At 52.0% G+C, this 22,045-nt stretch overlaps 2 protein-coding genes across 2 annotated transcripts in view; both read left to right on the forward strand.

The window, feature by feature from the left end:
* The window catches only part of LOC137454425 (zinc finger protein 135-like), a 92,713-nt gene extending 79,176 nt beyond the window's left edge, over window positions 1–13,537 (forward strand). The window contains exon 3 of the mRNA XM_068164465.1: window positions 12,826–13,537. Coding sequence (XP_068020566.1) covers window positions 12,826–13,537 — 712 coding nt within the window. The remainder of the gene's footprint in view (window positions 1–12,825) is intronic.
* A 7,062-nt stretch (window positions 13,538–20,599) lies between these two features.
* On the forward strand, window positions 20,600–21,502 carry LOC137454363 (olfactory receptor 14A16-like; the record flags this gene model as incomplete). The annotated part of the gene is made up of 1 exon (XM_068164410.1): window positions 20,600–21,502. A coding segment is annotated over exon 1 (903 nt), but the record flags the coding sequence as incomplete, so codon positions are not given.
* Window positions 21,503–22,045: the final 543 nt, after the last annotated feature.

Below are 22,045 nucleotides of genomic sequence, written 5' to 3' on the forward strand. Positions count from 1 at the left end.
GGTAGGGAAGAATTCTAAGGATCATTTTGACTGCCTCCAGAAGTTAGATCAGATGGCAAATTGGATTTGGTGCTAGGTCTTTCCCTTTAGGTTTTACCCCAACAATGTTTTCATTAGTTTCGCTCACTCTCGAAATCAAGCATTTTACAGCAGGTTGGAGCAGCCTGTATCTCAGCACAGGAATAAGGTAGGGAAGAATTCTAAGGATCATTTTGACTGCCTCCAGAAGTTAGATCAGATGGCCAATGGAATTTGGTGCTAGGTCTTTCCCTTTAGGTTTTACCCCAACAATGTTTTCATTAGTTTCGCTCACTCTCGAAATCAAGCATTTTACAGCAGGTTGGAGCAGCCTGTATCTCAGCACAGGAATAAGGTAGGGAAGAATTCTGAGGATCATTTTGACTGCCTCCAGAAGTTAGATCAGATGGCAAATTGGATTTGGTGCTAGGTCTTTCCCTTTAGGTTTTACCCCAACAATGTTTTCATTAGTTTCGCTCACTCTCGAAATCAAGCATTTTACAGCAGGTTGGAGCAGCCTGTATCTCAGCACAGGAATAAGGTAGGGAAGAATTCTAAGGCTCATTTTGACTGCCTCCAGAAGTTAGATCAGATGGCCAATTGGATTTGGTGCTAGGTCTTTCCCTTTAGGTTTTACCCCAACAATGTTTTCATTAGTTTCGCTCACTCTCGAAATCAAGCATTTTACAGCAGGTTGGAGCAGCCTGTATCTCAGCACAGGAATAAGGTAGGGAAGAATTCTGAGGATCATTTTGACTGCCTCCAGAAGTTAGATCAGATGGCAAATTGGATTTGGTGCTAGGTCTTTCCCTTTAGGTTTTACCCCAACAATGTTTTCATTAGTTTCGCTCACTCTCGAAATCAAGCATTTTACAGCAGGTTGGAGCAGCCTGTATCTCAGCACAGGAATAAGGTAGGGAAGAATTCTAAGGATCATTTTGACTGCCTCCAGAAGTTAGATCAGATGGCTGTGAGGGTCTAATAAGTTTGTCTCTATGTGAGTCAACAAAGATAAAAGTGATAGCAGAGCCACTGCAAAGAAGGTGGAAAGAATCCTGTCCACCAATCCTGGATGCAAATCAGCTTGTGATTGCATCGTGATAACACGGGACTACAACAATGGACCCAAGGACCCAGCCATCACACCTTTAGGGCAAGATAATCACCACCTGTTTCCTGAGCTTTGTCTGGATGGAGACAGGGTAGACGGAGATTCCCCCCTCCTCCAGCCAGGGTCTTGCCCAAACACACAGATTTCCTGCCACTGGAATTCCTGAGGGACAATATTTGACTACATACCTAAGGACTAAAAAACTGTTTAAAAGACTTGAGCAACTACTGGTTTGTAGAGAGAAACAAAGGAGAGAAACAGAGGAGAGAAACAGAGGAGAAAAACGGGGAGAAAAATGGAGATGACGGAAAACACAGGAGACGGGCCAGGCCGCTGAGAAGCCGGGACAATGCTGCTCCGGAGAAAAGAAGCTGCCCGGAGGACCACAGCTCCAGCCAAGCCCCAGCATCCTTTCTCTACAGACCCAGGCTGCCCAGAGGAGCCTCAGCACTGTTCCTGTATCAACCCAACATCTCCCCAGAGGACCACAGCTGTTCTCCAGCAAAAGCCTCACCACGGTTTCTCTACAAGCCAAACATCTCCTGCAGCACCTTTCCTCCACAGACTTTAACTGTCCTGGGGGGGATGAGGGGTGTGGTAATATAATTCCTTTCCTCTTCTATCTCTCTCTCTCTCTCTTTTCTCCCTTTCCCTTCTTATGTCCACTTTCTCTATTTTCTCCCTCTTCCTTTCTTATGTCCCCTTTCTTTATGTAATAAATAGTCTAGCTGTTGATACTTTGGCCTCGTTTGTGCCTTTAATTTCACAACACGGGAATATTTAAAAGAACTGTGTCTCTGGACCGAGACATCTAATGTCTCCGGACCGTGACATTTAAATGGCGTAGTCGGCAGGATTCCCGTGCAGTGAAAAGTATCACAGCAAAATTATTGCATTTCTGAGAACCCCGAAATGTGTGTGTGTGCCTGAGACGTACTCTTTAGTACGAAGCGAGAGTGGAGTCCAGATTCGCGTTTCCACTCGCCCGCGAGGGAAGTGGCCGGAGAAGGACGAAGCGAAATTTTCAGAGAGACTGTGTGGGAGTTCTCAAAAGCTTTAAATGTGTGTGCTTTCTCGGGGAAGATTATCTGGGGTACAACTGTTGGTTTTATAGTGTGACCTCCTCGAGAATCCTCTGTACCCTGCTTTAAATGTGCGTGCTTTCCCGGGGAAGATTATCTGGGGTACAACTGTTGACTTTATAGTGTGACCTCCCCGAGAATTCTCAGTACCCTCTTTTAGGAAACCCAGTGTTGGTGATATTTGTAAAGTGTGACTTCCTTGAGAAGCCCAGGTTGTTGTTGTTTTTTCTTGTGTGTGACCTCTCCTGAGAAATCTATTGTGCATTTTTCCTGGAGAAGATTATTTTGAAGTAAGCCTTTTAAAAGTGTACGTTTTTCCAGGGAAGATTTTGCTGGTACAAAACAGTGTTTTGATCTGACTTCCCCGTGAAACTTAGTGCCCTATTAAGAAATGCTTTGTGAAACAAAAGAGATGTCCCGGTGTGAGAGGCTTTTTAACCTTTTAGAAGTTCACGGTGCCCGCCCCTCTGTACAGGTACTTGACTGGGCCCGTGAAAATTGGCATAATTTCCAGAGTGTGGCTGATAGAATTGTGGCTCTGCAGAAAGATGCACGAGCAAAAGCCGGGAAAGGCAAAGGTTTTATTTGTGCGGTTTTAGGTGCCTGTTTAGCCGCCTCAGTGAAGGAGAAAGAGGAATGGCATGAACAGGAAAATATAACTATTTCCTCTTTGCAGGACTTAGTTTTGTCACTACAAAGCCATGTTGCCACTTTGAAAGACGTAGTGGCAGATCTTAAAATTCAATTGGAAAAGGAGAGGAGGCAAAATTCGTATTTGGACTCAAAAGAGGGTGTGAATTACTTGGAGTCTGCCCCTATGTGCCCTCGGGCAGGACTGACAGTGGCTAAGGAAGCTGCTGCGCATATCAGACCTCTCATTAAAACTGAAGTTTTATATGAGGATGGGGAGGTTACCCCCACTATCACAACCAAAGAAACGCCTTTCTCCTACACTGAATTGGCCAAAATTCGTAAAGAATTTGCACGCTTTGCTGGGGAATCTGAGGTGGAATATGTCTGGCGAGTTTCAAAAACTGGAGGTGATCAGATTCTGTTAACAGAAGCTGAAGCCATGGGCTATTGGGGTGATAATGTTTTTCTAACTACAAAAAACAAAAGTGGAGCCTGGAGTCTTACGCAAAGAGCTGCCTATTGGGCAGGGGGGTTTGATCCAAAGGAGAGGGGTGAACCCCTAATTCTGCGGGGAGGGATGAATCAGATAATGGAGAATGTGCAAAAAGCTGCATGCCTGCAGATGATATATGAAAGGGAACTAAAACATCATTTTGAATCCCCTCTTTCTATCCTGGTGGATGCAAACAGAATGACTCCTTTGATCAGGGGCCTCTCTGACTTGTTTAAAATAAGAGGTATCCAGCTTCAAAAAGAAATAGCTAATACCCCACTTTCTTCCAGGACATGGCAAGACGTGGGGAGGGAGTTACTAGATTATGCTAGGCAGTATAGTGTACCTGAGGAAATGAAAAAACCTCAAACTAGAGGCTTGAGACATGTGAAAATGACTCACCCACCAAGCCCCCAGGGCCAGATGCGCCGTATTCCTAGTAGGCACCTGGCTAGGGGCAGGGAACACTTGAATACCCGGCAATATTGGTGGGGGATGGGCCAGAAGAAAGGTATTCCAAAAGAAGTGGTTGATGGGGTAGCCACGAGGCAATTAGAAATCATTGTGCAATGTTGGCCCGAGCCTAAAAAGAGGGCTGAGGTCACTGCTCCCCTCTTGGTGGGACCATTTGATGAGGGGAGGGATATGGCCCCCAGGGCAACTAAGGGCTTCACTTCCCAGCGGTGAATTGGGGGGTGAAGCATGAGTCAGGAGATCACCAAAAAATTGTACTTGGTTTGGAAAAAGGCCTTTGTTTGTGTTTAGCTTGGCTTTGAGAGAACCTGAAACAATCAACGATACTTACAGGCCCATTCAAAGTAATTATCACCTGAGAGGGTGGCTCTGAATGGTAACCTGGAAATACCAGTTTTGTATGTTTCAAGGTTGTGTTTCTTATTTGTGTTTCTTATTTAAGTTCTAATGCTAAATTTAAGTTCTAATGCTGAAGACTACCTGATGTATTGTCAGAAGGACTTGTCTTGCTACAATATGGAAGACTTCTCAAGTTTTGCATCACAGAAGACATCTCTTCAAGGACTGTACTTTCCATAACCCCGCAGACATTCAGATCTGGACTGAAGCTCTCACTTCAATTCCAAACTGAAGGACTGACGGGGTGGGGGGGTATGGGTTTGTTTGTTCTCCTGGCTTCCAGGAGGAACAAGGATGCTTTCACCTTGTGTAATTACCTGGTTTAATTTTGTTATATTTTGTTAGCATTGTCAATCTTGTATAAATCCCTGTTGTATACAGTGATTCAACATGTAGTGTCCAATATGCAGTTTGTGTCTAATGATGGTGTACAACAGATTTGTGCTGTTAGCCAATCAAAATTTATGTCTATTGCAAAAATTGTTTAAAACTTCTTTCCTTCCTTTTCCACTTCTTTCCTTTCTTTTCTTTCTTTCTTCCTTTTATCTTTGATTGACGGGGTGGTGTGAGGGTCTAATAAGTTTGTCTCTCTCTATGTGAGTCAACAAAGATAAAGTGATAGCAGAGCCACTGCAAAGAAGGTGGAAAGAATCCTGTCCACCAATCCTGGATGCAAATCAGCTTGTGATTGCATCGTGATAACACGGGACTACAACAATGGACCCAAGGACCCAGCCATCACACCTTTAGGGCAAGATAATCACCACCTGTTTCCTGAGCTTTGTCTGGATGGAGACAGGGTAGACGGAGATTCCCCCCTCCTCCAGCCAGGGTCTTGCCCAAACACACAGATTTCCTGCCACTGGAATTCCTGAGGGACAATATTTTGACTACATACCTAAGGACTAAAAAACTGTATAAAAGACTTGAGCAACTACTGGTTTGTAGAGAGAAACACAGGAGAGAAACAGAGGAGAGAAACAGAGGAGAAAAACGGGGAGAAAAACGGAGATGAAGGAAAACACAGGAGACGGGCCAGGCCGCTGAGAAGCCGGGACAATGCTGCTCCGGAAAAAAAGCTGCCCGGAGGACCACAGCTCCAGCCAAATCCTCAGCACCGTTCCTGTATCAACCCAACATCTCCCCAGAGGACCACAGCTGTTCTCCAGCAAAAGCCTCACCACGGTTTCTCAACAAACCAAACATCTCCTGCAGCACCTTTCCTCCACAGACTTTAACTGTCCTGGGGGGGGATGAGGGGTGTGGTAATATAATTCCTTTCCTCTTCTATCTCTCGTCCCTCTCCCTCTCTCTCTCTCTTTTCTCCCTTTCCCTTCTTATGTCCACTTTCTCTATTTTCTCCCTCTCCCTTTCTTATTTATCTAATAAATAGTCTAGCTGTTGATACTTTGGCCTCGTTTGTGCCTTTAATTTCACAACATGGGAATATTTAAAAGAACTGTGTCTCCGGACCGAGACATCTAATGTCTCCGGACCGTGACAGGGACCAAAGGAGTGAATTGTGCTGCAGCTCTGCATGTGGCAGCTGGGAGATGAGCAGCAGCCCCTGGGCACTGTGCCCTCCCATCCAACCTCATCTTCACTTTGGGGATGTGGGGTGGCAGCTCCAGGAGAACTGCAGAGAGAAAGGGGCAGGGAGAGAAGGCAACAAAAACCCCTTCCAGCTGAGGCTCTTTATGCTGCATGTGTGTGTGGATGGTGCTGGAGCTGCACCTGCTGTGTGTGTCTGTGGGCAGTGTGGTAGCTGGCAGGTGCTGGGCGGCTGCTGTGCTGAAGGGCAGCGGCTGGGCTGAGGGCCAGGTGCGGGGGGGAGCTGTGGGCAGGCTGTGTGCTGGGTGCCGTGGGGGTGTCAGGCGTGGGTGCTGTGCTGAGCCTGAGCTTGGGAGCGCCTGGGGCTGGTGTCAGCTGTGGGGCGGTTTGGCTGTGCTGGGGGTGGTGGCATCCAAGGCCTCTGTGCTCTGCAAGCTCTTGAGGCACAAAGATTCCCTGGGGGGTTGCAGAGTGATTCTCAGTTTCTCTGCAGGCCTCCTGAGCACAGAAAGGCTCAGGGCAGGAGGAGCTTCTGCTGATGGTTGTTTTGTGCAGCCTTGGGTGTTGGATCAGTGTCTTGGCTCAGTTTGGTCCTTTCTCTGGTGGCCAAGTTGAGATCCCTTTGGTTTGGCAGCTGAGCACAGCTTGAGGCTTTTGCTGCAATGGTTTTTGTGCTGGCAGCATTGTGTGCTGCCAGCTGGAGTGCTGTGTGCAGCTCTGATGCCCCCAAGAGGGGCAGGAGGTTGAGCTGTTGGAGGGGGTGTGCAGGAGGCCCTGGGGGTGGTGGGAGGGCTGTGGCAGCTCCCCTGTGGGGGTGTGCTGTGTGAGTTGTGTTTGTTGAGGCTGGAGAGGAGAAGGCTGTGGGGAGAGGTTGGAGCAGCCTTGTGGTAGCTGCTGGGGGCTGCAGGAGAGCTGGGGAGGGACTTTTGTGAGGGTCTGGGAGTGATGGGCTGAGGGGGAGTGGATTGAAGGTTGAGGAGGGCATATTTGGAGTGGAGCTTGGGAGGCAATAGTTTGGAGTGGGGGTGGTGAGAGCCTGGAGCAGGTTGGGCAGGGAGGTGCTGGCTGCCCCCTCCCTGGAGGTGCTGAGGGTGAGGTTGGTTGAGGGCTTGAGCAGCCTGGTGTGGTGGAAGGTGTCTGTGGGCATGGCAGGGGCTTGGAGCTGTCTGCTCTTTGGGGTCCCTTCCAGGCCAAAGCATTCTATGAGTGTTTCAATTTGGACACTTAGCAGAAGTGCAATGAAGGGAACTTGAAATAAGCAAAGTTGTGAAGCTGGCTCTGAGCCTGGGGGCTGGGGGTGAGCTTGGGAAGTGGTTCTGATTTTATTTTCTGGCTCTTGTGGGGGCTGGCTCTGGAGCTTGGCTCTGACCTTTGCTGCTGGTACTGGAACGTGGAAGCTGGTTCCTGAGCTTGTAAATGGCTCTGACCTTGGTTGCTGGCTCTGGAGCTTGGTTCTGGCCTTTGTTGCTGGTTCTGGAGCATAGGGGCTGGCTCTTGAACTTGGGGGCTGGCTGTGAGCTTGGGAATTGTTCTGATCTTAGTTGCTGCTTCTTGAGCTTGGAAAGGAGTTTTGAGCTTAGTTGCTGGCTCTGGGCTTGGGGTGTGGTTCTTGACCTCAGGGCCTGTCTGTGAGGTCAGGGGCTGGTTCTTGAGCTTGGGAAGTGATTCTGACCTTAGTTGCTGGCTTGGGAACTGAGTCTGCACTTTTTATCTAGGTTCTGGACCATAGTGGCTGTCTCTTGAGCTTGGGGGCTGGCTCTTGAGCTTGGAATGTGGTTCTGACCTTATTTGGAGACTTGATGAGGTACTTGGTGCCATGGGTTAGCTGTTTGGGTGGGTTGGATTGGTTGATGGGTTGGACGTGATGATCTTGAAGGTCTCTTCCAACCTGGTTTGGTTTGTTTGGTTTGGTTTGCTGGCTTGTGAGCTTGGGGCCTGGGTGTGAGCTCTGGAGGTGGCTCTCAGCTTGGGAAGTGTTCTGACCTTAATTGCTGGTTCTTGAGCTTGGGGCCTGGATGTGAACTTAGGAGCTGGCTCTGAGCCTGGGGGCTGGCTCTGCATTTCTGATCTGGATTCTTGTGCTTGGGAGCTGACTCTGACCTTAGTTGCTGGTTCCTGAGCTTGGGGGCTGAGTGTGAGCTTGGCCCCTGCCTTGAATTTAAAATGAGAGAGTTGAGGCAGTTGGAAGTTGAAGCTGAGCTGCTTTGCACTGCAGTGCTTCAGAGTTTGTGGTGCTCCAAAGGCAGATCTCAAAGAGCTGCTGCAAGAGTTGAGCTGAAGTGGCACAGTGCCCTGCAGAGGCAAAAGCTTTTCCCTGCCAGTCAGCCATTGGAATCCTCTCCCCAGGGCAGTGGTGGATTGCCCTGCAGGGCAGAGTTGGAAGGCTCAGCTTGGCAGGGGGCTGGGCCAGCTCCTTTCCAGTCCAGTGTCAGCTGGCAAGGTTGGAGCAGCTGAGCCTTGGGGTCCCTTGCAGCCTGGCATTGTGTGGCAGCAGAGCTGTGCTGCTGGTTTTGAGGGCACTTGGAAAGCTTCTGGAGCATTTGTGCAGAGTGTGCAAGACATCCCTGAGCCTAGCAACTCCCTCAGCTCTCTTCAGAATGAACTCTGCAGAGCTGGAAGAGCTTTCCAGGAATTTGGCAGAGGTTTGGAGGAGTTGGGAAGGGATTTTGGTTCTCCTCCTCCTTGTCCTCTTCCTTGTCCTCCTCTGCCTCATCTTTTTCCTGCTCTCCCTGGAGGCTGCACTTAGACTCCTAGAATCCTGGAGTGGTTTGGGTTGGCAGGGAGCTGCAAAGGTGCTGCAGTCCAAGCCCCTGTGCAGTCATCCTGCACTAGCTCAGGTTGCCCAGAGCCCTGTCCAGCCTCACCTTGAACATCTGCAGGGATGGGACCTCAAGCCCCTCCCTGGGCAACCTGTTGCAGTGTTCCAGCAGCCTCCTGGTGCAGAACTTGTTCCTCACCTCCAATCTCAATCTGCTCTGCTCTAGTTTGAAGCCATTGCCTCTGGTGCTGTCCCTGCAGGCTTTGCAAAGAGTCCCTCTGCAGCCTTCTTGTAGTCCCCTTCAGGTACCAGAAGGTCACTCTTAGGTCTCCACAGAGCCATCTCTTCTCCTCTCCAGGCTGATCACCCCCAGCTCCCTCAGCCTGTCCTGGTAGCAGAGCTGCTCCAAGCCCCTGATCATTTTTATGTCCCTCCTCTGGGCCTTCTCCATCAGGTCCATGTCCTTCCTGTGCTGAGGGCTCCAGAGCTGGCTGCAGTGCTGCAGGTGAAATCTCAGCAGAGCCAAGTGCCAGGATGGCCTCTGTCCATCTGTGGCCATGCTGCTTTTGGTGCAGCCCAGGCTGCCCTTGGCCTTCTGGTCTGCAGGCTCCCCCTGTTTGTTCCTGTCCAGCTTCTTGTCCAGCAGCACCCCCCAGTCCTTTTCTGCAGGGCAGCTTCCTATCCCCTCCTCCCCCAGCCTGTCCTGATTGTGAGGATTGTGCCAGGCCAGGGGCAGGACCCTGCCCTTGCTCTTGTTGAAGCTCAGGAGGTTGCCCTGGGCCCCCTCTGCAGCTTGTCCCCTTGAGCTCCTCCAACTTGTTCTGCAGGGTATTGCCTTAGGTTTCAGGAGCCAGAGAAGCTCTCTTTGAGCCTTGTGAAAGGAGTTGATGCCAAGCTGTGGCCAGAGGGTTGGATAGAATTGGGCAGTTTCCATGGCTGTGCTGTTCAGAGCTGCATCCTACAGTGCAAAGCATCCAATCCACAACAATCCATAGTGCGCCTGGGCCACGGGAGCCAAGCAACCTCCCTAGGCCAAAGCTTCCTCCAGACCTCCACCAAAGCAGGCCAGAACCGCAGGCCCCAAATGCCTTCCCCCTCCCCCATGCCTCTCTGCCCCTCCTCCCCCATACCCAAGAGCTGCAGTTACAGATTCTGGTAGGCAGCTCCCAGGTGAGCCAGGCCGCTGCAGGCCGCAGTTGGCAGCACTGCCAAGGCCTCAAAGCTCCTCTGCAGAGAGAGATCCCAGAAGCTGTTCCTGGGAGCAGAGAGGAAGGGCAAAGGAGATTGGAGATCCTGTGCTGTTCCTTTGTAGAGAGTGGGTGCAGGCCTTGTGGGAATGAACTAAGCTAGATGACACTTTGTGGTGTCCCTCTGGACTCTGCTGTCCCTTCTGGAGGTCTCTACTCTGTGGTGTAAGACATCCCAGTGCCTTCCACCCACCACAGGGATTCTCCTCCATGCTCTCTTCCAGGGGCTTCTGTAGGGCCCTACTGGCTGTGAAGATCAGCCCTGGGGCCTTGGTGGGATCGTGGGGATTTTGAGAGGGCAGCAAGTGAGTGGAGCTGGAGCACTGGATGAAGAGATGGAGTGTGAAGGCTGCAGGGGGTGGGAGGGCTTAGTTCAGCAGCTGTGTGACTCTGCCTGGCTCCTACCTCCAATGGTGCTGGCAGCAGCTGACCCCAGAAGCTCAAAACCCCAAATCCTGCCTGGCTCAGGACAGTCCCCTGACCCCTCCTGACATCCAGCACAGCCCAAGCAGGCACTCAGGGCTCCTAGCCACACAGCCCAGCCATAGCCCATGGCAGGAGTCACCTGAGGTCTCACTCCCTCTCTGTCTCCCTTCCTCTCATCAACTGCTGCCTGAGGTGTCTGCAGGGTCCCTCCCCAGCCCTCATCTGTAACCCCCCCTTGGCTTGGTGCTGTTCTTTCAGCCCTCCAGCTGATCCCAGCCTTTAGTTTCAGGCCTCTTCCATTATTGTGCTGCTCCTTCCAGCCCAGTTCCTTAGATGCTTCCTCAGCCACAGCATTTCCCACTCCACCCTTCCAGCTGCAGTGGTAGTGGAGGTGGGGGACACAGGGACATGGCATGTCAAGGCAGTCAAGGATGTGCTGGGAATGAGGGAAAGGCCTGGGAGTGGTCAGGTAGGAATTAGGCCTTGTCCCCCCAAAAAGGGGAGAGGATCCAGGGCCCAGGTGGCAAATGTGTGTGCAGGGAATGGCAGAATCTGGCAGCATTTCAGGAGGTGAAAGGAGTGAATTGTGCTGCAGCTCTGCCTGTGTCAGCTGGGAGATGAACAGCAGCCCATGGGCACTGTGCCCTCCCATCCAACCTCATTTTTCTCTTGGGGATGTGGAGTGGCAGCTCCAGGAGAACTGCAAAGAGCAAGCTGAGAGAAATGGTCAGGGAGAGAAGGAAGCCAAACCCTTTCCAGTGAGTCTCTTTGGGCTGCAGGTGTGTGAAGGGTGCTGGAGGTGTGAGGTTTGGGCAGGAGCCAGAGACTCCTCCAGCATCCCAGTGAGGGCTGAAGAGATTTATCAAGAAGCTGCCCAAGTCCCTTCCCCCTTTGCTGCATCTGCAGAGATCATGAAGCTCCCTTTGTGTGTGTCCTGAGGGCTGCTGTGATCTTCTCTTGCGGAGTGGGCAGCAGAGAGGTGTGTGCAGGTCAAAGGTGAGCACAGAGTGTGTGGGGTGGGGGCAGGACCTGGGAGGAGAGCTGTGGCCAGAGCAAGATCTGCTGACAAAGGCAGGTGCAGGCAGCAGAGGTCTGGGCAGGCAGTGGGAGGAAGCTTTAGGCAAGAGCTGGGAGAGGCTGTGTGGAGGCAGCTGTGTTGTGGTGCTGGCCTGCAGCTGTGTGCTGGGGGCTGTGTGCTGGGCTTGGGAGCTGAGCCTGCACTTAGTCTCATAGTATCATAGTATCAGTCAGGGTTGGAAGGGACCACAAGGATCATCTAGTTCCAACCCCCCTGCCATGGGCAGGGACACCCCACACTAGATCAGGCTGCCCAGAGCCTCATCCAGCCTGGGCTTAAACACCTCCAGGGATGCGGCCTCAACCACCTCCCTGGACAACTCGTTCGAGGGCTTCACCACTCTCATGGTGAAGAACCTCCTCCTCACATCCGGACTCAACCTTGTTGAGGTCTCCCATCTTGATCAGCCCTGGCTGTGTGCTGTGGCTGTGCTGCTGGGCTTGGGAGCTGCCCCCAGCAAGGCTGAGCTGTGCTGCCTGGTCCTGGGCAGTGCTGAGTCATCCTTTGCCGATCAGCGCTCTTCTCTGAGCCCTTTAATTCTCTCTGTCAGGAGTCCTCTCTCCATCATCCCTGCCCCTGTGTGCTGTGGAAGAGCAGAATTTGCAGTCCTGCCCCTTGGAGCAGCCCAAGAGGTAAGAAACCCAGAGTGGGTTAACAGCAGGACCCCAGCCCCAAGGGCAGCTCCCAGCCTCCACCTCCTCCTGTGCAGCATATTTCACCTCTCCAGGAGCTCTGAGGCACATTAGGTGTTGTGGGAGTTGATGAATGCTCCAGGCTGCTGGGAGTGTGTTGTGAGCAGGAGGTGATGTTTAGGGGTTGGGATCTGGAGGGTGGTGGGAGAAGGTTGGAGGTGGTTTGTTCTTCCTTGGTCAGTGCTGCTGCCTCCATTGTCTGAGCCAGGGGAGATCAAAGGACAGGGCCTGGTCCAGGAACCACCCTGCCAATGCCACCAGGCTCGAGCAGAGTAGGACAAGACCATTTGTAAGTCCCTGGGTACCTCAGGGCACTGATCACAGGAACCTGGGGTCTCAGCACAGGTATTAGAGGTCTGTGCCCAAACTGAGGCAGAAACTGAAGGTTTGAGGTCCCCTCTGCATTCTCTCCTCTAGCTGGGTGTTGGGAGTCAGGGAGTGTCATGACCCAGGCAGGATCTGAGGGTTTGAGGTCCTGGGCTCAGGTGCTTCCATCTTCCCTATTGCAGAGCTGTGACCCCTTCCTGCCACAGTATGGCCTCACAGAAGGACCCAGACACGAGCTGGGAGGAGAAGCAGCACCCAGAGATCAAGTTGGAGAAGCCAATGTGCAGTGCCAAGGTAGAGGAGGATGAGGAGGAAAAAGATGTGAAGATGGAGGATGATGCTGAGAATGACAGCTATGAACAGGAGGATAATGATGATGATGAAGGTGAGCAGGATGAGGGGGAGGAATGTATGGAGGAGGATGAAGCCAGAGCAGGTCCCTCAGTGTCACCCAAAGAGCTGAATCAGTGTCTTGAGTGTGGGCAGAGCTTCCCAGGTAGCTCAGAGCTAGTGAAGCACCACTGCCCGCAGCTTAGCTCCCGGCCCTTCGTTTGTGGTGACTGTGGCAAGAGGTTCCGCTGGAACTCTCGGCTCCTCCAGCACCGCCGCACCCACACCGGAGAGAAACCTTTCACCTGTGCTGACTGCGGCCAGAGCTTCACCCAACGCTGTCATCTCACCCAGCACTGCCTCACCCACACTGGAGAGAAGCCCTTCTCTTGTGACAGCTGTGGCAAGCGGTTCAGGCAGATCTCTCATCTTATGCAACACCACCTCACCCACACTAGGGAGAAGGCCTTCACCTGCAGGGACTGCGGCAAGAGCTTCAAACACAGCTCCACTCTCACCATCCATCACCGCATCCACACTGGAGAGCATCTGTTCCCCTGTGCTGAGTGCGGCAAGAACTTCACCAGGAGTACTGCATTCATCCAGCACCAACTCATCCACAGTGGTGAGAGGCCGTACAGCTGTGCCGACTGCGGCAAGAGCCTCACCCGGAAGAGCCATCTCACAGTGCACCGTCGTGTGCACACTGGCGAGAAATCTTTCAGCTGTGCTGAGTGCGGGAGGAGCTTCAGCCACAGGAGCACTCTCACTGCTCACCGCCGCACCCACACTGGAGAGAAGTCTTTCACCTGTGCTGATTGCGGTAAGCGCTTCACCCAGAAGGGCAATCTCAACAAGCACCGCTACATCCACACCAGAGAGCAGCCTGCACTGGAGGGGAGGCATAAATCCACCTAGCATCTGTTGGGTCATCATGACCCCTGAGAGCGCCTTTCCAGCACCAAAATCATCCCGTTTTCTTTTGCAGTTCACAGGGACTGGGGACACCAGCAGCAACAAACACCTCCTGCCCTTCTGAACACCAATTATTGCTAATGAGAACAATTACAGTGCTGAGTCGGCACAGCTGGAGCTCCCAGTGGAGATGGGCAGGGCTTTGCCAGGGTCTGTCTGGTTCTTCCCCAATGCTTTGTGTCTCCCTGGGGTAAGAAATCCTCCATCTGTTGACCAATTGTCTCAATAAAACCCAAAAGTTACCCAAATCCTGTCTGTTTGCTTTTATTTCAGATATCTCTGCCTCAATGCCTGAATTTTGGGGGCATTTGTTCCCAAGGGATGGGGTGGAGCTGTGTGCCCAGTTCAGGGAGGGGACAATGAGGTTCTCAGAGGAGTCTTGAGGGGCATCTCAGAGGCATTCTGCAGGGGTTTTCAGGTGATCTTAGGTGTTTGGGATTATGGATAGTCCTAGGACTGACTTTTGGGATCTTTGGAGTGTGTAGGGGGGAGCTCATGGAGATCTTTGGAAGAACTCAGAAAGTTTCTGTTGGCTTTCCACTCTGGGGCTGGAACAGGTTGAAGAGCTGAGAAGGGGTTAATCTGCTTCTTCCCCCCAAAACAGAAGTGAAGGAAAAATAACACACACCCCCAAATCAAAAAACCCTCTGGGTTGAGATAAGGACTTGAGACAACATCAACAGAGCTGAATCCAGATGAGGTCACATAGTGCACACTGACCTGAGGCTGTTTGCAGAAAGAAGCACAGCAGTGAGCAGCAGCAGCCAGGAGTTAAACCCCTGCAGCCCTCCCCCTCAGCAAAGAGCCAGCACCTGAGAGCCAGAACCCAACAGCAGCAACCAGAACAGGAAGCCTCCCATGTTGCAATCTGAACGTCAAGCCCTGTAGTCCTTTACTCCAGCCAGCACTGTCCCTGTGAAGGTGGCATGAGGCAGGATGGTGTGGAGTAATGGCAGCAAATTTCCAGCTTAACCTTTGACATTCCCAAGCCCTCATTCAGTGCCATCTGCACCATGCCCAGCAGCAATCAGCAGCACACCTCAGGCACTGTCCATGCTCACTCCACAGGAGGTTGCTTTGCAGTACCCAGAGGGCTGCTCACTGCAGGTGCTCTGCAGCTCCACTCTGTTCCAGCACAGTCTGGATCAGTCCACGCCCAGTCCAAATGCTGCAAATGCTGGGGCTGTGTTTCTACCTCTGGAGCAATCTGAGTCCAGTGACTCCTTCCATGCCTCCAAGTGAAAGCAAACTGTGGCTTGCATCCCAGCACTCAGCTTCCAACACATCCAGGTGTGGGGATCCTCCTGTCACACCAGAAACACAGATGGGTTCCACCCCTCGTGGTTTGATGGTGTCAGAGCACTCTGGGCACCTGTATCTACTAAAACTTTATCCTCTCATGGCTTCAACTTGCCAGGCCATTGGTTCTGTACAGTCCAACAAACCAATTTGTCTCTCCCTTCCATCTGGTTGGAGGCAGAGCCCCTCTAATTCTGCCTGGGGTCCCTTGCATCTTGTGAAGATGCTTTGGGAGTCCCTTCAGGAGGACCAGAAGCAGTTTCAGCTTCCCTGCTCTTCTTAGGCCATTTCCCACTGGAAACTGAGGCAGCATCTCTGTGGGGACAATTCCCCTGTAAGTCACAGACTCCTGCAGCCAGGACTGGATTGGGTTTTCCCTCCCACTTCCTCATGTCCTCCCCATGGTCACACAAGTAAAGCAGAGGGTGTGCTGTGCTGTGTGCCTCTCAGATTCTCTCCCTTGGACAGGGGAGCAGCTGCTCCTCATGGCTGAAACACAGGACTGTACAGGTGGGGAATAAAAGCTTCTTCTGGAGCCGATGGAACTCCTGGGACAGTTCCTTCACAGCTGAAACACAGGCCTGGACAGAGAAGCAGAGATTTCCTTTGCCTTGCTGGGGTCTGCTGCTTGTTTCATCCACTGTTTGTCCTTGGCCATCTTCCAAAGCCAGAGATAAGAACCAAGCCAGCAGCCCAGGCTCTTCCTCTTGTTCCCATGCGGACCCTGATCCCTCCTGGTCCTTTGCAGGATCATCTACTTTCCTTGTAGGCTTCTTTTTCCCTACAGGGGTAGCTGATCCTGGCACAGGCTGCTTCTCTGATGCAGCTGCCATGCCTGTGGCACTGTCTGTAGGTCCAGAGACCTTCTCTTGCCCCTCAGCCCTCTGCACAGAGATGAGAAGGGCTCTAGAGGCATGGGCCAGGCCCAAGCACATTGCAGTGATTTCTGTCTCTCAGGAACTCCCAGGCTGACAACAGACTTTCCCCAATCCTTCCCCCTGCTGAGGAGGATTTTACACTTGCTCAGGCGTGAAATTCCAAAGCATCAGAGGTGACCACCAGCCTAAGAATTTGCCCTTTCTCTCCCCCACCCCCTGTCACTCCTCAGTATCGAGTATCTGGGCAGATCTCACAGTGTTTTCCTTGGGAGTGTCATGTATTGCTCTGGATGAAACCAGAGCAAGCTGCCCAGCAGTGGACAGCACAGCTCTGAGCCATTGCCCTAAGCTAACACTCAGCACCAGCAGCAGCACAAACAGGGCTGAAGCTCATCAGCCCCCTGAAAGCAAATCCATCAACATAGTGAACACACCACACCTGTTGAAGTGGAACCTCCTGTGCTGCAGTTTCCATCCATTGCCCCTTATCCTCTCCCAGGGCTCAAGTGAGCAGAGGCTGTCCCTGCCTCTTGCTTCCTTACCCCCAGCTCTCACATATTGATAGGCATTGATCAGATACCATCTCAGACTTCTCTTCTACAGACTAAACAGCCCCTGGACTCTCATCCTCTCCTCATCAGGCAGTACTCCAGTCCCTTCAGCATCCTCACAGCCTCTGCAGCACATCCCTGTCCCTTTTGAGTCCAGAACTGGATGTAATATTCCAGGTGGGGCCTCCCGAGGGCAGAGTAGAGGGGGAGGAGAACCTCCCTGGATCTGCTGGCCACACTCTTCCAAATGCCCCCCAGGACCCCACTGGCCTTCCTGGCCACCAGGGCACATTGCTGTCCCATGCAGAACTTGCTGCCCACCACAACTCCCAGGCCCTCCATGGGGCTGCTCTCTAACTATTTGTTCCCTTGAGTGCTGTAGGGTTCACATTGCTCTGGACACTGCATGGTGCAGATCACCTCCAGTGAATCTGAGGCTCCCCAGAAATTGCCAGTGGGTTCCTCTTAATCACACGGATCCTGTCCCAGCAGGCACTAGTGCAGGAGAAGGAACAGAAGACTGAAGGGAAGGAGAAAGGGTACTGAAAATCTCATCACCTGAATCTAGAAAGAAAGCTTTTGGTAGCAAATGTCCATTCTGGATGGACACAGAACACAACAGAGAGAGCTGATGAGAGCAACTGCTGGGGGTGCACCAACTGCCCTGAGAGCCCTAAGGAAGGGCTGGAGGGGGGAGGGCATTCACTGGAATTCCAATACCTGATAATACCTCTTGGGCATACTGAGAATCACAGAATTGTCAGGGCTCATTCCATCAGCTGGGCAGATGTTCTCCTCACCTTTCACTACATGTTTTGGAATCTCTTGAGTTTGTCACCAGACATTGGTTTGGTCACCAGCTGTGTTCAGACTTTTCCCTTCACCTTCTAATCACAGAAACACAGAATCACCCAGGTTGGAAAAGACCTCAGAGATCAAGTCCAACCTACCACCCAACTCTCCCTGACACCTAAACCATGGCTCCAAGTGCCACATCCAACTTGTTATCAACACCTCCAGTGATGGTGACTCCAGCACCTCCCTGGGCAGCACATTCCAGTGGCCAATTCCTCTTTCTGGGAAGAACTTTCTCCTCACCTCCAGCCAAAACTTCCCCTGATGCAGCCAATTATAAAACTGTAACAGGACTCCTTCCGAGTACAGATTTTGTCCACTCCCAGGAAAGGCTACACCACCTGAAGCCCTCTAACCACTCCTCTAGGACTCCTTCCAGTACAAACTATATCCCCTTACCCACTCCCTGACAGACTGGGCCCCATCACAGTACAAACTATCTGACTGTTCTTCAGAAATGGAGGTTCTGGCATGTCCTATCCCCAGTCAGAAAGACACCACAGCATCTGGGAGGAGCCATTCCAAATGCCCTGGGATTGAGCAAACCCTGCACCCAGGGAAGAAGGCAAACTGCAGCTGGGCTATGGCAGGAGGAGTGTGGTCACCCAGACACTGGAGTTGTCCTCCCCGAGGACTCAGAGCTGCTGTGGCCACATCTGGATGCTTGGTGACTGGGTGTGGGAATGTCCAGTCTGAAGGAATGGAGAGGAACTGCAGGGACTGCAGAGGAGATCTGCCAGGATGGGAGCTGACATCTCTGTGGGGAGGCTGAGGGACCTGGGCTGCTTCAGCCTGCTGAATGGAGGCTCAGGGCACTGCCATAGCAGTGTGCACATGGCTGAAGGGTGGTTTCAGAGAGGATGGAGCTCTTCTGGGGAGTGGGGAGAGAACAAAACCGCTACACGGAGCATCTTGGAAGGTTCAGAGTGGAGATGAGACCAAAGAAATTTCCCTCAAAGGGCAGAGCTGCTATGCATGAGGCCATCCAGAGGTGTCAGGAAATGGCAGGGAGAGCACAGACAGCTAAGGGAAGGGATGGAAATGGCAGGGGGAGAGCTGGCTGGGGAAGCAAGATTGGTGTCAGCAGCCAGAAAGGAAAGAGCTGCAGGCATGGGACAGTGTAGGAGAGGCTGCAGTAGTGATGGCCAAGGGCTCTGGCAAGACTCAGAGGCCAAACAGGACCAAGGTCTTTGTCCCCTTGGCTCTGGCAGTTGCCTCTGCCACTGAGGTCTGTGAGGAGAAACTTGGCTTTGAGGCTTTGATGTTCTTCTATTGCAAGGGCAGTGGTCAGGGCTTGGCCTTTCTGCTTCACAAACCAAAGGCAAGTTTTTCTGCCCTGTACTTTGCCTTTGTCTCCCTGCAATCCTGGCCTCTAACAAGCTGCTCTAATGAGTCCCTGGGGAGCCTTTGGCAGTAACAAGCCTCAGTGAGGCCAATCAGTGCTTCAAGGTACTTTGGAGTTTGCTTCTGACTTGGACTTCTTGAGAGGCTTCTTGGCAGTACCTTGGCAGAATCTCCTGGCAGTACCTAAGGATGATGTAATCAGCCCCAAATACTCCATGGGGCTCATTAAATACTTCTGAACCTCTAATTATTGCCAAGGTTTCTGCAGCTAATTGGAGAGGTTTTTATTGCACAAAACATCTGATAAAAAGTATTTTTAAAGGTACATTTCATTCCTTTTCAGCAGGAGTTGTCTCTTTGGAAGCAAACCACAGCAAAACCTGACAAGGTCCTACCCTGGTCACTGCTCATCCTCACTCCCCACTGCATCCAACAGAGCCCTGAGCCACAGGTGTGGGACACGATCTGCCTTGCCAGGGGGTGGGGGTCAAGGCTTGGCCTTTTGGATCAAGGAAACCCCTCCAGGTTTGCTTAGCAGCAGAGCCACCTTCAGCTGCTTGTCATGATCTGTCTGCACTGCCTCAGTTCTCTGTTCTCACCACAGCCTGGAGATGCTTCAGTGCCTCCAGTGATGCTTCTCTTGCATCCACTCTGTCCTGCTCTAACCAGACCCTGGGGACACTTTCCCAGTATGCTTCACTGGGACCCATTAAGAGTAGAAAAAACTTCAGAGTTTGAAGATGATTTTGACTTCTGGAGAGGTTTCATCAGCTTCTCAGTCTCTGAGGTTCATGGACTCGGCAGCAAAGCCACCAGAGGGCTCCTTTAAAATACCTGGGGTGTCCTTTTGTGCTGAGCCATGCTGGGCTCCTCGGCTGGAAGGTGTTGCTGGCAAGCAGGCAGTGCTGCAGAGAGACAGCTCAGGTCAGGAGCTACTCCTCTGCACAGCACAGCAGGACTGAGGACACTGCCAGAGGATCTCAGGGAGATGAAGAAGGCAGAGACAGCTTCAAGGTGTCCAGGTCTGGGAGGATGCTGAGAGCTCACTAGAGGAGAAGTCACTGCAGTCACAGACATAGCAAGGCTGTGGGTGCAGGACACTGCAGCTGTAGCTCCTAGAGGAATCTCCATCTCGGCAGCTGATGCTCAGCTGAAGGCTCCTGGAGTGTGCACACAGAAGGAGGACCAAAGCCCTTCAGTTCCATCCTGTGAACAGCAGTGAGCAGAGCTGGGTAAGGAGAAGGCTTCACCCCCAGCCCCTCTGCCTTTCTCTCTTCCCTTCAGTGTCTCTGCAGCACTGCGGAGCTGGTCTCTGTTTCTCCACCTCTCCATGGGTGTGCTTTTGTACAGATTTTATGCAGAAAAGTAGAAACAAAATAAATAGATCACTCTAGGGTGTGAAAAGGAAAAGAAAAGATTATTCTAAACAAATTCATTGGATAAATATCTGGAATCAGAGGAGCTGTACCATAACAATTCTCTCTCTTCTCTTCTGATCTCAGCTCTTTTGCTTCTCTCGGGAGAGATCACTTGCTTTGGCTGGCCTTGGCTAAGTCTAACCCACTGCTTTTTTCTCTCTCCACTCCTCCTTTCTCTCTTGGCACAGTTGGGGAGGGGTTAGGGGAAGAGGAACAGCTTACCTGGTCTCTGTGTTGTTTGCTAATTGTAAACACCTGTCTAATATTGTCACTCCTGTATGTTCTGTACCTGTTCATTGCATTCCATTGTAGAGTGTAGCTCTTGCTTGTCCATACAGCTTCATTTGCTCCTAACTGCTCTGCTCTGGCAAAGCTAATGCTGGGGGAAATTTCAACCCACCACAATGGTATTCTTGTTTTCTGGGATTGGGCTGTTGGTCACTTTCTGTTCTGACACCAGAGGAATCTTCATGGCAATTCTGGGTCCCTGCTGCATATGAGGCTGCAATGAACCATCAGTGATTGGTAGTGATGGGGACTGAGCTGATTCATTCCTCCTGCAGCCCAGGAACAGGGGTTACAATGAGGCTGAGAGAAGTGTGCCCTAACTTGTCACTGCCTTTCCCTTCTTGGACAGGTCTCCATGATCAGAGGTAGCAGATGGCCAACAGCAGCTCCATCACCCACTTCCTCCTCCTGCCATTCCCACGCACAAGGCAGCTGCAGCTCCTGCACTTCTGCCTCTTCCTGGCCATCTACCTGGCTGCCCTGCTGGGCAATGGCCTCATCATCACCACCATAGCCTGGGACCACCACCTCCACACCCCCATGTACTTCTTCCTCCTCAACCTCGCCCTTCTTGACCTGTGTGCCATCTCCACCACTGTGCCTAAGTCCATGGCCAATTCCCTGAGGGACACCAGGGACATCTCCTATGCAGGATGTGTTCTCCAACTGTTCTTTTTCATATTCCTAATTGCTACAGAGTTTTCTCTCCTCACCACCATGTCCTATGATCGCTATGTTGCCATCTGCAGACCCCTGCACTATGAGACCCTCCTGGGCAATAGAGTTTGTCTCCACATGGCAGCAGCTGCCTGGGCCTCTGGCTTTCTCACTTCTGTGCTGCACACAGCCAATACATTTTCCCTGCCCCTCTGCCAGGGAAATGCTGTGGACCAGTTCTTCTGTGAAATCCCCCAGATCCTCAAGCTCTCCTGCTCCACATCCTACCTCAGGGAACTTTGGCTTCTTGTGGCCAGTGACTGTTTTTTCTTTGGCTGTTTTGTGTTGATTGTGGTGTCCTATGTGCAGATCTTCAGGGCAGTGCTGAGGATCCCCTCTCAGCAGGGACGTCACAAAGCCTTTGCCACCTGCCTCCCTCACCTGGCTGTGGTCTCCCTGGTTATAAGCACTGGCTTCTTTGCCTACCTGAAGCCCTCCTCCATCTCCTACCCATCCCTGGATCTGGTGGTATCTGTTCTGTACTCAGTGGTGCCTCCAGCACTGAACCCTCTCATCTACAGCCTGAGGAACCAGGAGCTGAAGGCTGCCCTGAGCAAACTGATCCCTGGATGCTTTCAGAAGCAATAAACTCTTTGTCTTCTCCTGCAGAGCAGTTCTGATGTCACTCAGTGCAGGTCCAGCCTGGCTGCTGGAGTTCTGGCTGCTGCTGGTGCTGTTCCCCTTGTGAGAATGTTGTTCCCACACAAATGTCTTTGTTCAGACCATTTCTGGTTCAGTGTTGTCCTGTCTGCTGTGACCCAGAGGCTGCAGACAGGAGGAGCTGTGCTTCCTGGGTGTGTTCAATACAATAAAGGACCCTGCAGGGAGTTGTTTCTGTTGTTTCCTTCCTCGAAGGCTTCTGTGGAGCTGCAGGGCAGTGCCTGTGTGCAGAGGTGGAGGGGCAGAGTCCCAGCACAGCAGCAGTGCCAGGGAGCCCTAGAGTTTGGGCTGTCCTCAGCTGTTCTTTCTTCCCTTCCACCCTCTCCTGCTGAGCCTCTGTGCAGGAGCAAGGCCTGAGTGCTCTGGCATGTTGGGCACTGTGCTGCTGTGTGGCAGTGCTGGGACTGCAGGCCTGGACAGGCCAGGGCTACTTGTGGGACA

Source organism: Melanerpes formicivorus, unplaced genomic scaffold (assembly GCF_026170545.1).
Source record: "Melanerpes formicivorus ecotype bairdi unplaced genomic scaffold, bMelFor1.0.p_v2 SCAF_80, whole genome shotgun sequence".
Classification (NCBI taxonomy): domain Eukaryota; kingdom Metazoa; phylum Chordata; class Aves; order Piciformes; family Picidae; genus Melanerpes; species Melanerpes formicivorus.